This window comes from Protobothrops mucrosquamatus, unplaced genomic scaffold (assembly GCF_001527695.2).
Source record: "Protobothrops mucrosquamatus isolate PMUCROS unplaced genomic scaffold, P.Mucros_1.0 scaffold1860, whole genome shotgun sequence".
Taxonomy (NCBI): domain Eukaryota; kingdom Metazoa; phylum Chordata; class Lepidosauria; order Squamata; family Viperidae; genus Protobothrops; species Protobothrops mucrosquamatus.
In genome coordinates this window covers 141,582-154,414 of record NW_015387989.1, presented here as the reverse complement: position 1 = coordinate 154,414, position 12,833 = coordinate 141,582, and the positions used below count along the sequence as shown (strand labels likewise).

At 43.0% G+C, this 12,833-nt stretch overlaps 1 protein-coding gene across 1 annotated transcript in view; it reads left to right on the top strand.

The window, feature by feature from the left end:
• The window catches only part of RSPH14 (radial spoke head 14 homolog), a 95,671-nt gene that overhangs the window by 4,991 nt on the left and 77,847 nt on the right, over window positions 1-12,833 (top strand). The window contains exons 2-3 of the mRNA XM_015823397.1: window positions 1,068-1,170; window positions 1,278-1,396. Coding sequence (XP_015678883.1) covers window positions 1,068-1,170; window positions 1,278-1,396 — 222 coding nt within the window. The remainder of the gene's footprint in view (window positions 1-1,067; window positions 1,171-1,277; window positions 1,397-12,833) is intronic.

Below are 12,833 nucleotides of genomic sequence, written 5' to 3'. Positions count from 1 at the left end.
CGCAAGGCCAGCAGGACAGTCCTAGGGTACATTTCCGCGACAATGTTCTTAAGTCCAGCAGCGGAGATTCAGTGCAGCAGAGGGGGTGATGGAAACAAGGCCCCAGATCTTCACCCGGCACAAGCCTGGCCGGGGCCAGGCCACGCCACAGGTCCCCCCGGTCAAACCCCAGTCCGGTCAGGCCGCCAGGTCCCGAAGATTTATCTGGCCTTGGAAAAGTTCTTTTGTCATTAAGGTGATAAGGATGTAAGGAGAATCTTGGGTGGGGGGGGAATGTGGCAGCATGATTGAGGTTTTGTCCCTTTTTCATATAAATTCTAATTTCATTTGATTTTTCTTGTTTTAGCAATTTGCATTTAGAATGCAGCTGGACCTTATGACACCTGCATTTTGCTAACTGTCTCCCTAAGGATCCCCTTTTCAACTTCTTATGGCCTTAAAGTTCAGGCATGATGTACTGGCAGGGTTCCTGATCCACACACAGAGACAGTCCTTGACCTTTGACCCCCCCCCCTGGGGCCAGAATGTCTCCTGCTAAGCAAGCTGGTGGTTAAGTGAGTCATACCTGTTTTTGTGACCTTTCTTTAAGCAAATCACTGCCGTTGTAAAGTGAATCACATGGTCAGAAGCTGGCTGGGAAGGCTATAAATGGCAATCACATGACCCTGGGATGCTGCAACCATAAATATATGCCTGTTGCCAAGCGCTACATTTTGATCACATAATTGTGGGGATGCTATGTCGGTCATATGTGTGAGGACCGGTCATAAGTCACTTTTTACTAGCATTGTTATCTTTGAACAAGTGCTAAACAAATGGTTGTAAGTCAAGGAATACGTATATATGCCTGGTCAGAAGGTAACGGAGGATCTACTTTATCTCTCTGCCATTAGGGGCTCTCTTTTGTAATCCTTTCCTTTAAGAAATCCTCTTGCACTTTTATACTGCTTAGTATTTGTTTTTAATTCTGCCTTTGCATTGCCTTTTTATATTCTTCATTTTCTCATTTTTACTTTTGTTGAAAGGCAGGTATAAATGGAATAAATAAATGCAATTCTTCCTTTCAGGTTTTCTAGAGAACTTGAAAAAGCTGCTTCTCGATGAAGATAAAACTGTGCGACAAAAAACTACAGAGGTCCTATACATAATGGCGACACACAGCATTGGCAGGTAGGTATTTTGTAAAAATGCGGTTTAAAGAGCAGGGAAATTGAAGTTATTCTACATTACATTTTCCAGATTCTGGAAAGATGAATTTATGGTGCTCCAAATTTTAGGACAAATTTTATAGAACATGGAGTCATTCCAGCACTGGCACAGCTTTTGAATGATCCTGTGGATATCTGTCGGTGGAACATGCACTATGCGCTGAAACTACTATCAGAAACACCTACAGGTCAGATTAATTATTATACAAAAACTTAACAATCTTTAATCTCTTGAAAGCTTTGGGTCTTTCAAATTGTATTTTATATGTGTGCAAGTGTGTGTGATGGCCTCAAATATTTACACTGATGCCATGTCAGTACTGCTGCACAGAAACTGTCAGAAGAATAATTTGGGGTTCCAACGCGAGCCAAGATTGTGCAAGAATAAATAAAAATGAAATCCAGACAGCTGTGAGGAAAGGAGAATTATTTATTCCCCAAAGCAAAAAGGTTTGCCTATGGGGGCAGCTGCAGAGAAAATGGGGTGCAGTGGGGTTGTTTCATAGGGCAGCTTGTCCTGGGTGTGGAAGTGTGTACATGCTGATTCTAGGGTGATGCTTGAGGGGCGTGGGTTTGTGTAGGTACATGTTGTGGGTGATGTTTATTCTTGTGAACATGCAATTCCACTGGGAGACTGTTTCAATTAACTCTGTGTTTACAGACCTTCTCTGATATACGGATTAGGTCTGGGTAATTTATTTGGGGGTTTAAAGAAGTTTGAGTAAAATATTTTCTTCCGTTCGCTGTTTTTACTTGATTCACTTAGTTTCAGCTTGACGATCAATTATCTAGGAGAGACACTGATTCTCAGTCCATTGTGGATTCTGTTAATGTTTAAGGGAAGATGAAGACGCTGTAAGGAATAAAATATATTTTGATGTAAAACTTCCCACAAAACCTTCTGAATCTGTCTCCTCTGAAGCTTGTAGCCCGACTTCCCTGCTTGAGGTGTTTGGAACTAATTAAATGCCGGTCCTGCTCCACTGAATGGGCAGAGATGCCAGGCAAAGAAGGGAGGCTGCAGAATGGAAAGCAAGTCTGAAGGAATAACAACAACTCTGTCCCTGTTGAACATGCAGTCTTGGCAGGCAGTAGCATGTGTAGGTCCATGTTCTGGGGACACAAATCATAATGTGGTTTCTTGGGTTTAGCTAGTGTGTGTGGTGTGAATCAGCTAATTTTGATTTATCCTGTGGTTAAACAAAACTTGTGGTTAGCTTGAGGCATGAAGATAATCGCTAAGTATAGAATACATTTAGAAGCAAATGGGTGCTTAGGATATTTGCATGTCTGGCCAGGCTACCAGAAGAAAGGCTTGGATCCCAGTTTTTCCTGGCCCTTGGACAATGAATCAGGCAGGCTGATCAGATTGGAAGGCGCACTTTTCAACTCCTGCTATGTCTTGGTGAGCAGAAGAGCTAAATCATTTTCAGGCTGAATGCTGGAACTAGTGAATGACTCAGATCTTTCCTTAGCAGTTTTATAGCAGCCTTTTCCAGCCCAGCATCTCCTGATGTGTTGAAATTGCAACTCTTAGCCAGGATGGCCATGTTGACTAAGAATTCTGAGAGTTGCCATTTCAGCGCCCCTGGAGAATGACCAAATTGTGTCCTATGACTGCAGTCACCAAGTGGTAGCTTATTCTTCATTTCAACTTCTTTTCTGGTACACAGTAGCTTTCCTCTGGCTTGACACTCCTATTCGTTCATTTCTACAACAAGATATATAGCAGTGATCTTAAGTTTTGTTTGTTTGCAATTTAATGAGACTAGGAAAGGACCTATTGTCTTTGGTAGGACAACATGGTTGACTAAGTTAAAATATGGTTATTTATTTTATTTATTTTATTTATTTTATAATTTGATTTGTATCCCGCCCTTCTCCTCACCGGACTCAGGGCGGCTAACAGCCTTATAAAACAACATTACAACAAATATCAATATTAAAACCAAATTAAAAGAAAATATTCGTAAAGGCCTAGTCGTTAAAATTACCCTTAAAAACCCCACTAAAATTCCCTAGGCCAATCCCGCTTGTTGGAAAAGCCATGTCTTTAGGGAGGGGAAGGAGGGGAGATCCGGGATCACCCGGATCTCTGGGGGTAGTTCGTTCCAGAGGGTTGGGTATTCAATAGCTCACTCAGCTGTGGGAACTTTGTCTTAGCAAGCTGTTTGAATTAGGCCATCATACTATGCTACCATATGGTTTGTTTGCATACAGCATGTTATATATCCACTCCTTGTTTAGTGATGCCTCAGTTAACGACCATTCACAAATATAATCCTCAGCTTACAAAGGCAATTGAGATTGAATCACCACTGCTAAACCACACAGTCATAAGGCGTGACATCACTTGACCATGCCAGATAGTGACAGCAATTCCAACAGTCCCAGCTGTCATCATAAAACAAGGACTGCACAGGTTGTTAAGCAAGGACCTCATGTGACCGCAACTTCCAACTGCCTACTTATTTCCCCATTGGCTTTGCTTCTGAGAAACTGGCAGGTAATGTCAGCCATCGTGGCCACATGACCGTGGGATGCCGCAACCTCATCATCCGCTGGGCACTGGGCACTCGCATTGCAGACCCCAGCGAGGCTGCAGTCACCAGGACTCCCAGCACCATTCAAAAGTCGTACTTGCTCAGTGCTGTCAAAACTTTGAACAGTTGCTGAACAAATGGTGGTAGGTCGAAGACTTTCTGTATGATAATAATAATAAAAAAACATTTTCTAATCAATGCACTCATTTATGATCAAATTTCACATACCTATCAATAATATGTGCCAGAGTGAGTAATGCTGGTTTAGTTGCATGATAGAACAACCAGTTGTAAGTCAAGGATTCCCTGTGCAATCTTCTGCTCTGCCTGGGGGCCCCTAAAGGACAGCCTGCTTTATTCCAGACTACTTACAAAAATCCAGTAGATGCTCTTCAAAAAAACCAGCTGCCATGTTCCCCGAATGGCTACTAGGGTGGGCTTGGTTACTCAGTTAAACATCTGTCTATTAAAAGAGCAGCTGGTGGAATTTCCCCCACCACCTCAGCTGAGTTTTACCTTTTCTAATAGAGGGGGGGGGGCTTGCAAAGAAAATCCGCAGAGTCATTTCAATTGTTCCAATGGTTACAGAGGCTGCGTGGGGCTGTTCCTTCAGAGACATCCTTGTAAAGATGATGCTCGAGGTTGGTGCTTTGTTTCTTTCTTCTAAAAAAACACCAATTTGTTGTGGGTTTTTTTTAAGGACTCAGATGGAGCATGAACAGAAGGATGTTGGTGAGCACCATTGCTTGGGCTGCTTTACAGCCAAGAGATTAATCTATTCTAAAATCCCATCTCTAATTTTCACTAGTTCAGGGTGATGGATCACAAAAAGCTCTTGAACATTTTAACATTTTTTCCACCACACCTTTTATAACTAGAGAGTAAAATCACAAATCCGCCCCAGCTGCTAGAACAGGTGCTATTTCCTGGCTTAGTTTCATTCTGGGCAACAGCACCGGTTCTCTTATGTTGCATTTTGCACGCTGTTGTTTCAGACGTCAAATCCTATTTTTTGCTTATTTAGTGCACTGATATTAGAACAGCCTAATCTATTCAAGAAAACTATAAGGTGCAGTGAATTAAGGATTTTTAATCTAGAGAATTGGACAATTTTTAAATAAAATTTAAACTCTAAATTCCAGAGAATTTTTAAAAAACCTATCACTGTCACTTATCCGGGTTGTGAATTGCAACACCATAATGCATGCAACAAAAGCAGAAGAAAATGTCCATACTGCTATACGTTTAAATACAAAGGGTAATCTGAAATTCTGCTACATTTAGAATTCTTGTATTTTTTTTTTAAGGGAAGGGCTCTGGTGTTAATTCTGCAATCATTGTAAAAAGCAATTAAGGTAGAAAGGCCAATGGGAATGAATAAACTAACTTCTTTGATTAGAGAAATTTACAGTATTGGTGACTGGAAATTTCTTACGGATTTTTTATGTAGAAATGAAAAAAAGAATGTACGATTTATGGCTTTGATGATTCAACAAGATAGATCACAGAAAGAAGAGTATTATGATGTATACAGTATTTATGGAATACTTACGGTTAACCTCTTTCTTCTAGTTTTGTGGAGCTAGCCTAGAATTTGCTGCAACTTGTAGAATAGGTTTAAACATTCTATATAAAAACAACTGTCTCAGAAACGTCACCCCCAAATTTACCTCTGTGGCATTTCCAGCTGAAGGGGCTTCCTGCTCTTAGCTTTGTTCTCCTTGCCTCCCAGCCAGAAGCCACCCTCCTGGGGAACGGATCCAAAAGGGAATCTCTTCCCTCTCTAAATCTGGGCTGGGACCTGCAAGTTCAGATACCAGCCCCACTAATGTTACACACCATGGAATCTGATTGGAAAACATTTTTTTTTTCCAATTTCATGCATTTATTTAAACCATCTGTTTGGGCGCCCAAAGGAAGCTGTGAAACTCTGGGCCACGTATAACAAAAGCAAACAAGAAAAAAAGAAATCTAAGCCATAACATCACTGAAGATAAATGTGCAAAGTGGCGAAGTGACAAGAGAGATTAAAGCAGCCATCTCACCCCAAAACCCAGAGAGCCTGCTGGGGAAGCGGTTTCTGAAGTTCTTTTCTCAGAATTCCAGCCGTGCGCAGCTCTTTCTTCGGAAGGGCCATTGTGGCCAAGCAGGGCTGGCCATGGAGTCCCCCCCCCCCGCAGGAGCCACGTCCTGGGCCTCCTCAGGCTGCCTCCACGTGGGGCTGCTTCTGGCAACCGTCTCCTCAGAGCGGGACCAGCTGCTCTCCGGTTGGCTTTGACTGAAGTGGAATACCCACGAAACCCACCTGTGCGAAACCACGAAGCTTCAAAGCAACAGTGAGCACACCACAAACCAGTTAGGACCATTCAGAGAATTTATTTTCTTAAAGTGGACAGCCTGAAACATTATTTCTGCTAAATTTTTCTTAAAGCCCTTGGCTGTGAATTCCCACTAATGTTCATACAATTGGGAAACAGAGGGAGGGGAAGGAAGGCGAGTGTGTTTGTGTGTGTGTGTGTGTGTGTGTGTGTGTGTGAGAGAGAGAGAGAGAGAGAGAGAGAGAGAGAGAGAGAGAGAGAGAGAGAGAGAGAGAGAACTATGAGTGCATGGATGTGCTTTACAATTCTTGAATACATATTTACACATTTAGCTTGCACTGGAATTGGAAAGAACACTTATGTGGGGGGGGGATGAGCTGTGTGACCACCGGCCACATGCCCCAGGTGAGGTTTTTCCAGTGAAGACACAACAGCTTCTCTGGCCCACTTAAGTATGTGTTTGCCAGAGGAAGAGGCCATTCAGCATTATTTTAACACAATGACAGAGAACTGAAAAATGCATCACTTCCATTTCTTTAATTCCACTAAGTTTTAAAAATTTAAATATCAAGACATTTAAATATTGTTCATATCACTCATCTGTTCACCTAATAATTACAACACATTTTAAAAATAAACACCAAAAAAGACTGAAAAGGCTCTATTTTACAGTTTCATTGGCTCCTGTGTTTTGAAAGGCCGTTGCAAATGCTGCCGTACTTCTCAGAATTTTTGTGAAGCAAAGGAGTAAGTCTATCCATTGGCACACACAGAATCTAGACACAAAACAATAACTTAAAAAGAATCCATATACCTGTGTTCAAAAAGAAAAATTCAACCACTCATTATTTTAGAGATTGTGTGAAAGGACACAATTATTTGGCAAAAAAGGATCGAAAAGAAAAACTTTCAATCTATAAAATTCCTCACTGGTAGAATAGTGACCACGACTTAGCCTGGTCTTCAGTTTAGTAATTCTACTCATTTCTTACTTCGTGCTGCACAATCTGAAAATCTGAATGACTCAGGTGAGCCCTCCAAAACCGTTCCCCCACATCAGATCCTTCCACAGGCGGAATATTTCGCGATACACCGTTACATAAAGACAATGTGTGTACCTGGGGATTTGCTTAGCATGTGCTGCAAGGAATGTGACTGGGGGGGGGTGCGTGGGGGCGAGATCACCAGGCTGGGTCCCAGGGTGGAGGCAAAGAAAGGCTGTTCTCCAGCCTCTGTTCTGGCAAGGGACTCCCGACACATCCTGCGTCGCGCATGCCGGCTCTGCCTTCTTCCCAACAGGAAGCTGGTTTCTAGGACAGGAAAGACCATGATCTGTCTCATCCCAATAGAACAGGGTGGCTCTGCCACTGCAGGAAAGGAAATGACACAGAATGAGCCCATGAGGCTGGGACGGTGAAAACCTTTCAGTTTGGTTCAAAACCTCACCCTTTGCAGGGAGGTGTGCCGCCGTTTCTTTTTGTGAAAACATGGAGGCAGCTGAAGGGATCTGTGAACGTGCGCCAGGCAAAGTCTCCCCTCCGTAACTGGATCTTCCAAGTGTGCCCTGTTTTTTTCCTCTGTGAATGGAGGGATTTGCCTATTTTGCATCGCCACACGAAGGCAGGCTCATTTCCTCAGAGGATCCTTAGCAAAGGCCAATATATTTTAGGTTGTTCTGAATGATGACGTCTGTCACCGCATCAAACACAAATTGGATGTTACTGGTGTCAGTAGCACAAGTGAAATGTGAATAAATCTCCTTGGTCTCCTTGTTGCGATTCAAGTCCTCAAACTGGCGCTGGATATAGACGGCCGCCTCTTCGTACGTATTTTGGCCCTTGTACTCAGGAAAACAGACCGTTAGCGGGATTCGGCGAATTTTCTCTGCCAGAAGATCCTTCTTATTCAGGAAAAGGATGAGGGAGGTGTTGATAAACCAGTTGTTGTTGCAAATGGAATCAAAAAGGCGAAGGCTCTCGGCCATCCGACTCTGTGGAAAAAGATGCAAGAACATCAGACACCGGGAACATAACATGCTTTTATCACCAGCGTTCTGGAGCAAAGAATTAGCATCGGAAGAAATTAAAGGGAGGAATTAAGAATAAGAGAAAAGAAGTGCAACAAAATTTAGTTTAATCCAATATCATTATCCCTCTGTGCCTTTCTCTAATCATTCTTGCTTTCAGCATTTCCATATATGGCTTATTTTAAGTCCTCCTCTTTTCATTTTCAAGTTTCTCACTAACTCCATCCAATCCAACCTCAGTTTCCATTCCTTTCAACCCAGGTACCCTCCATTCATATATGCTTGTAAGTCAATCCTCATTTTGTTCTCTTTGCACCCATGCCTGTTTCAAAATGCTTCTTTCACACTGCTCATTCAGATTAAAATTCAGTCCATCCGCATATTCCCCCCCATTCAACTTTCCTCTTGTTTAAACAATACACACTTAAGCGTCCCACATCCAATATATTTTTGTTTCTCCTGACATACCCAACTCTTGCGCCTATACACTGTGGCAGAAGCATGTCTTATAAACAGACATTTTGCTTCTTTTGCAATCACTCATTCCTCACAATAAACCATATATTGCCCTCTACTTTTCTACCAGCTTTTACATGTTAACAATGAAGCTCAGCTTATATGGCTGCCTCACTAATCCAGAAGGACTCCATGACTGATGGCATCAAAAGCCACTGAGAGATTAAGACGGACCAGAATTAATAAAGTGTTTGGGAGTAGTGCTTTCACTGAACATATTCAGATCACTGGACATTGCTGAATATGGTTTTCTGTCAGAATAGAGATGGAATGGAATGGAATGGAACAGAACAGAATACTTTATTTGGCCAAGTGTGATTAGATACACAGGGAATATGTCTCCAGTCCAAAAGCTCTCAATGTACATGCAAAGCAACAAAGTAATGATAATCGTAAGGTTCTTCTGCTTGAGCAGGGGGTTGGACAAGGTTCCTTCCAACTCTATTATTCTATTATCTTCTGTTATAATATACAGGTAATCCCCGAGTTACGAGCGTTCACTTAACGCTTGTTTGAAGTTACATGCTTACGAGCAAGTCCCAAAGTTACGAATATTGCAGCACCACGGCAGTCGTTCGCCCTTACGAGTGACTTCAGGGGCACTGCAACATTCACCCTATTCCCCCCCACACTCCTTACAACTGCTTCCCCCTCCCTCCCTGTCGCGCTAGACTCACCTTGCAAAAATCCTCTCTGCTGCATTTTTTTTCTCTTTGAAGGAGAGGAGAGTCAGCTTGGAAATGTTTTTCGTGCCGAGAATGGAAGTTTCTGGAGTCCGTGATCTCGTGCTAGAGTTTGAAGTTGCGCCAAATCACGGACCTCAGAAACTTTCATTCTCTATGCGAAAGATGCCTGTCTCCTGCTCCTACCCCCAACTCCTTTCTGCCTGGGAGAAGGCCAGGCCCCTCGCACCCACGTCCAGCCCGCCGGAGCTCGCCATGCTGGGGGAGAAAATGACCCCGTTATCCCCAGAGCCCTCATCCAAACGGCCTGGAATGGAGGCCGGGGAGGCTTCTGCATGCCTCTGGAGGTTGGATCCAGCCCTCGGAGGACTGCTCCAAGCTGCTGCCACCCAGAACAGAGCTTCCAAGGGCCTGATCCAAGCCTTGGAGGCATTTTCCTAGCCGTTTGTGCCAGGAACAGAGGTTTTTCCTGGAGCAAATGGCTAGGAAAATCCCTCGGAGGCTTGGATCAGCCCTTGGAAGCTTCCGCGCCCTGCTGCGGCTCAATCCAGGCTCCGGAGACCTTGTCCAGGCCGCTGCCGCCAGGATTTGAGGCCGGGGAACGCTTCTGCAGCCCCCCCCCATGGCCCAATTGGGCCGCAGAAGCGTCCCCCGGCCTGTACCAATAAGAATGGGTAATAGACAAGATGAGAAGGATAATAATACTACAGACATACAACTTGAGTAAATGTATATAGACATAAGACAGTACTGTGAGAATTAGGAATTCAACAAAGTGATGGCATGAGGGGGGGAAATTGGACGTGTCTAATTATTTTGGCATGCAATGCCCTCCGGCAGCATCCCGAGGGGAGGAGTTGAAACAGCTTATATCTGTAGATATTTCTCAGCCCTCCTGACCTTTACAATATGCAGGCCATCTATGGAAGGAAGGCTGGTTGCAATTGTTCTTTCTGCAACCATTGGAGTCTGTACCTGTCCTGTTTGATTGCTGTGCCAAACCAGACAGTAATAGAGGTACAAATGACAGACTCAAGAATTCCTCTGTATTAACAGCTTCAGGGCTTTAGCTGTGAATTAACCTTTTCCTTCTTTAATTGCTAACTAGGATTAGTAGGATTAGTAAAATTATTAAGTATTTCTTTTTTATTCAAAGACACCAGTTTAGACATGCATCTTCAATAGGTAGTTAAGAGACCTTTTTGTGTGTTTCAATGTTACCTATAATGGATCAACACATGCACTACACAACCAACCAAATAAATAGTATAAGAAAAAAGAAAAGTTGGTCCTCAATTATAAATCCTAAAATTCTGACCCAGGTCTGAAAAGGATTGCTCCGTAAGCTAGGAACAGAAGACAGGCTGTAACTAAAAGCATGTAATAATGAAACCTGTTCTCCTTTGCCCTCAACCGACCACCTCCAAACATTTATACAATAAACAGATGCAATGATACCGAAAGACTGGGTTTCATTTAGTTTTAGAAATAAAAGCTAGAATGAGTCATGTAAACTTTTATGAATTTTATCTGAACAATTGTGTCAGGTCCCTGTCGGAACGCTCCCTCAAAAGATCACTTGGGGATTGAAGTCTTTGATGCTTTCGCTTTCATGCATCTATGGCAGTGGTGGCGAACCTATGGCACGGGTGCCAGAGGCGGTACTCAGAGCCCTCTCTGTGGGCACGGGCGCCGTCGCCCCAGTCCTAGGCCTTCAGCTGGGTTTTATAAAANCTTTTCGCTTTAGGCCTCCGCCGCCGTGTGCAAAAAAAAAAAAGGTTCAATCAGTCAATTTCAACTTTTCCCGGGGAAAAAAAAAGATTTTACAAACTTGGAATTGATTGATTGAACTTTTAAGTCCCACCCAGTCTGCTGTTACCACTGCAGCCACGCCCACCCAATGGGCCACACCCACCCAATGGGCCACACCCACCCAATTGACCACACCCACCCGGCACCCGACGATGCATAAGTGGGTTTTGGGTTGCAGTTTGGGCAGTCGGTCTCTAAAAGGTTTGCCACCACTGATCTATGGGAATTAGGGAGGGGGGACTGGGCCATCAGGGCCATCTGGATGGACTCCTTTCCGGCCAGCTCCCGCCTGTTACCAAGGTCACGATGCCGGGGAACGACATATCACCTTCTCATTTTGGAGTTCTCACAACAGCTTCATGCCAGCAAATTGGCTCCTGATGGACCGGGGCATTGGGGTAGGGTTTGAACATGGGGGAATTAGCTTAACAATTGGGAACTTCAGATTCCGCCTGGCTTCTCTGCAATCACTTTCTCTCAGTAAACGATCCTTTTGAAATAACACTTGTTTCAAGAGTCATGCTTTCCTGAGAAGATAGAAGAGGCAGGACCTTACAAATTGCTGGAATGATCATTTTAGACAACTGCCTGTCCAAAAGCAGCTTTTCACCTAAGGACGCTTTTATCCTCTTGGCTCAACTGCATCTGGCCAAAAGATGCTGCTGGTGACTGAACTCAGGACCTGCCACCTCCCGAAGAACTGCTGATTCTTGAGTTGGGTTTCAGTCAAATCCTCATGATTTCTACATGGCTATCATCTTTTATGTATACAAGACTGCTTTCTATTCAGAAGAACTGCCATCTATGATACAGATCTATGTGGGAAGGAAGGAAGGAAGGAAGGAAGGAAGGAAGGAAGGAAGGAAGGAAGGAAGGAAGGAAGGAAGGAAGGAAGGAAGGAAGGAAGGAAGGAAGGAAGGAAGGAAGGAAGGAAACTGGAGCTGACTTTGATGCACCACTATCTGCCATTTTTTTCCTTGGCATTCTCAACTCTTTTGACCTCTTTTCCAAAGAGACAGTCTGCATACTAGTCTGCTCAGCTTGAGACCCTTTAGAAGTTTAGGGGCTGCCAAATACAATGCTTTCCTCCCTCCCCCCAAAGGGTAATTTAAAATAGAACAGAATAATAAAACGCCTAAAATGTATTAGACATTTTACTGAAGCTCTGCCCACAACCTTTAAAAAAGAAGAATAGGACAGGGAGAAAATGGAGAAACTACCCATTGGAGCTATTAGTTCTTCTTCATTGGAAGATTTGATTAATATTCCTTCCACTTCTTTTCTAATAAAATAATCATTTAATTGTCATACCCTCCAACTCACACTTAACTAAAAGGCTTGTACCCCATGGGGTACTTTGCTGAAGAAGAGATATGTCTACAACATTTCCACAATCCATTAAGACATTACCTGATCAAAACCTGGGATGGGATGACAAGTTTTTGTTTTTTTTTTCAATATAAAATTTTATTATTTTCATCATAGAAAAAAAACATCACAAATATTACACAATACTATATGAAAACCCCCCCCCACCCCCCCGGACTTCCCAAACCTAGTCCCAGGATAATATTCAAATATAAGTAAACAAGTATTAATATCTCTAACTCCACAAAGTATATTATTCTACATGAGTAGGTAAAATATAAAAGAACAAATTTACTAAAAACCTAAATTATATTCCACCACTCTATGCTTCTTTTAAATATAAACAATCCATCTTCTCC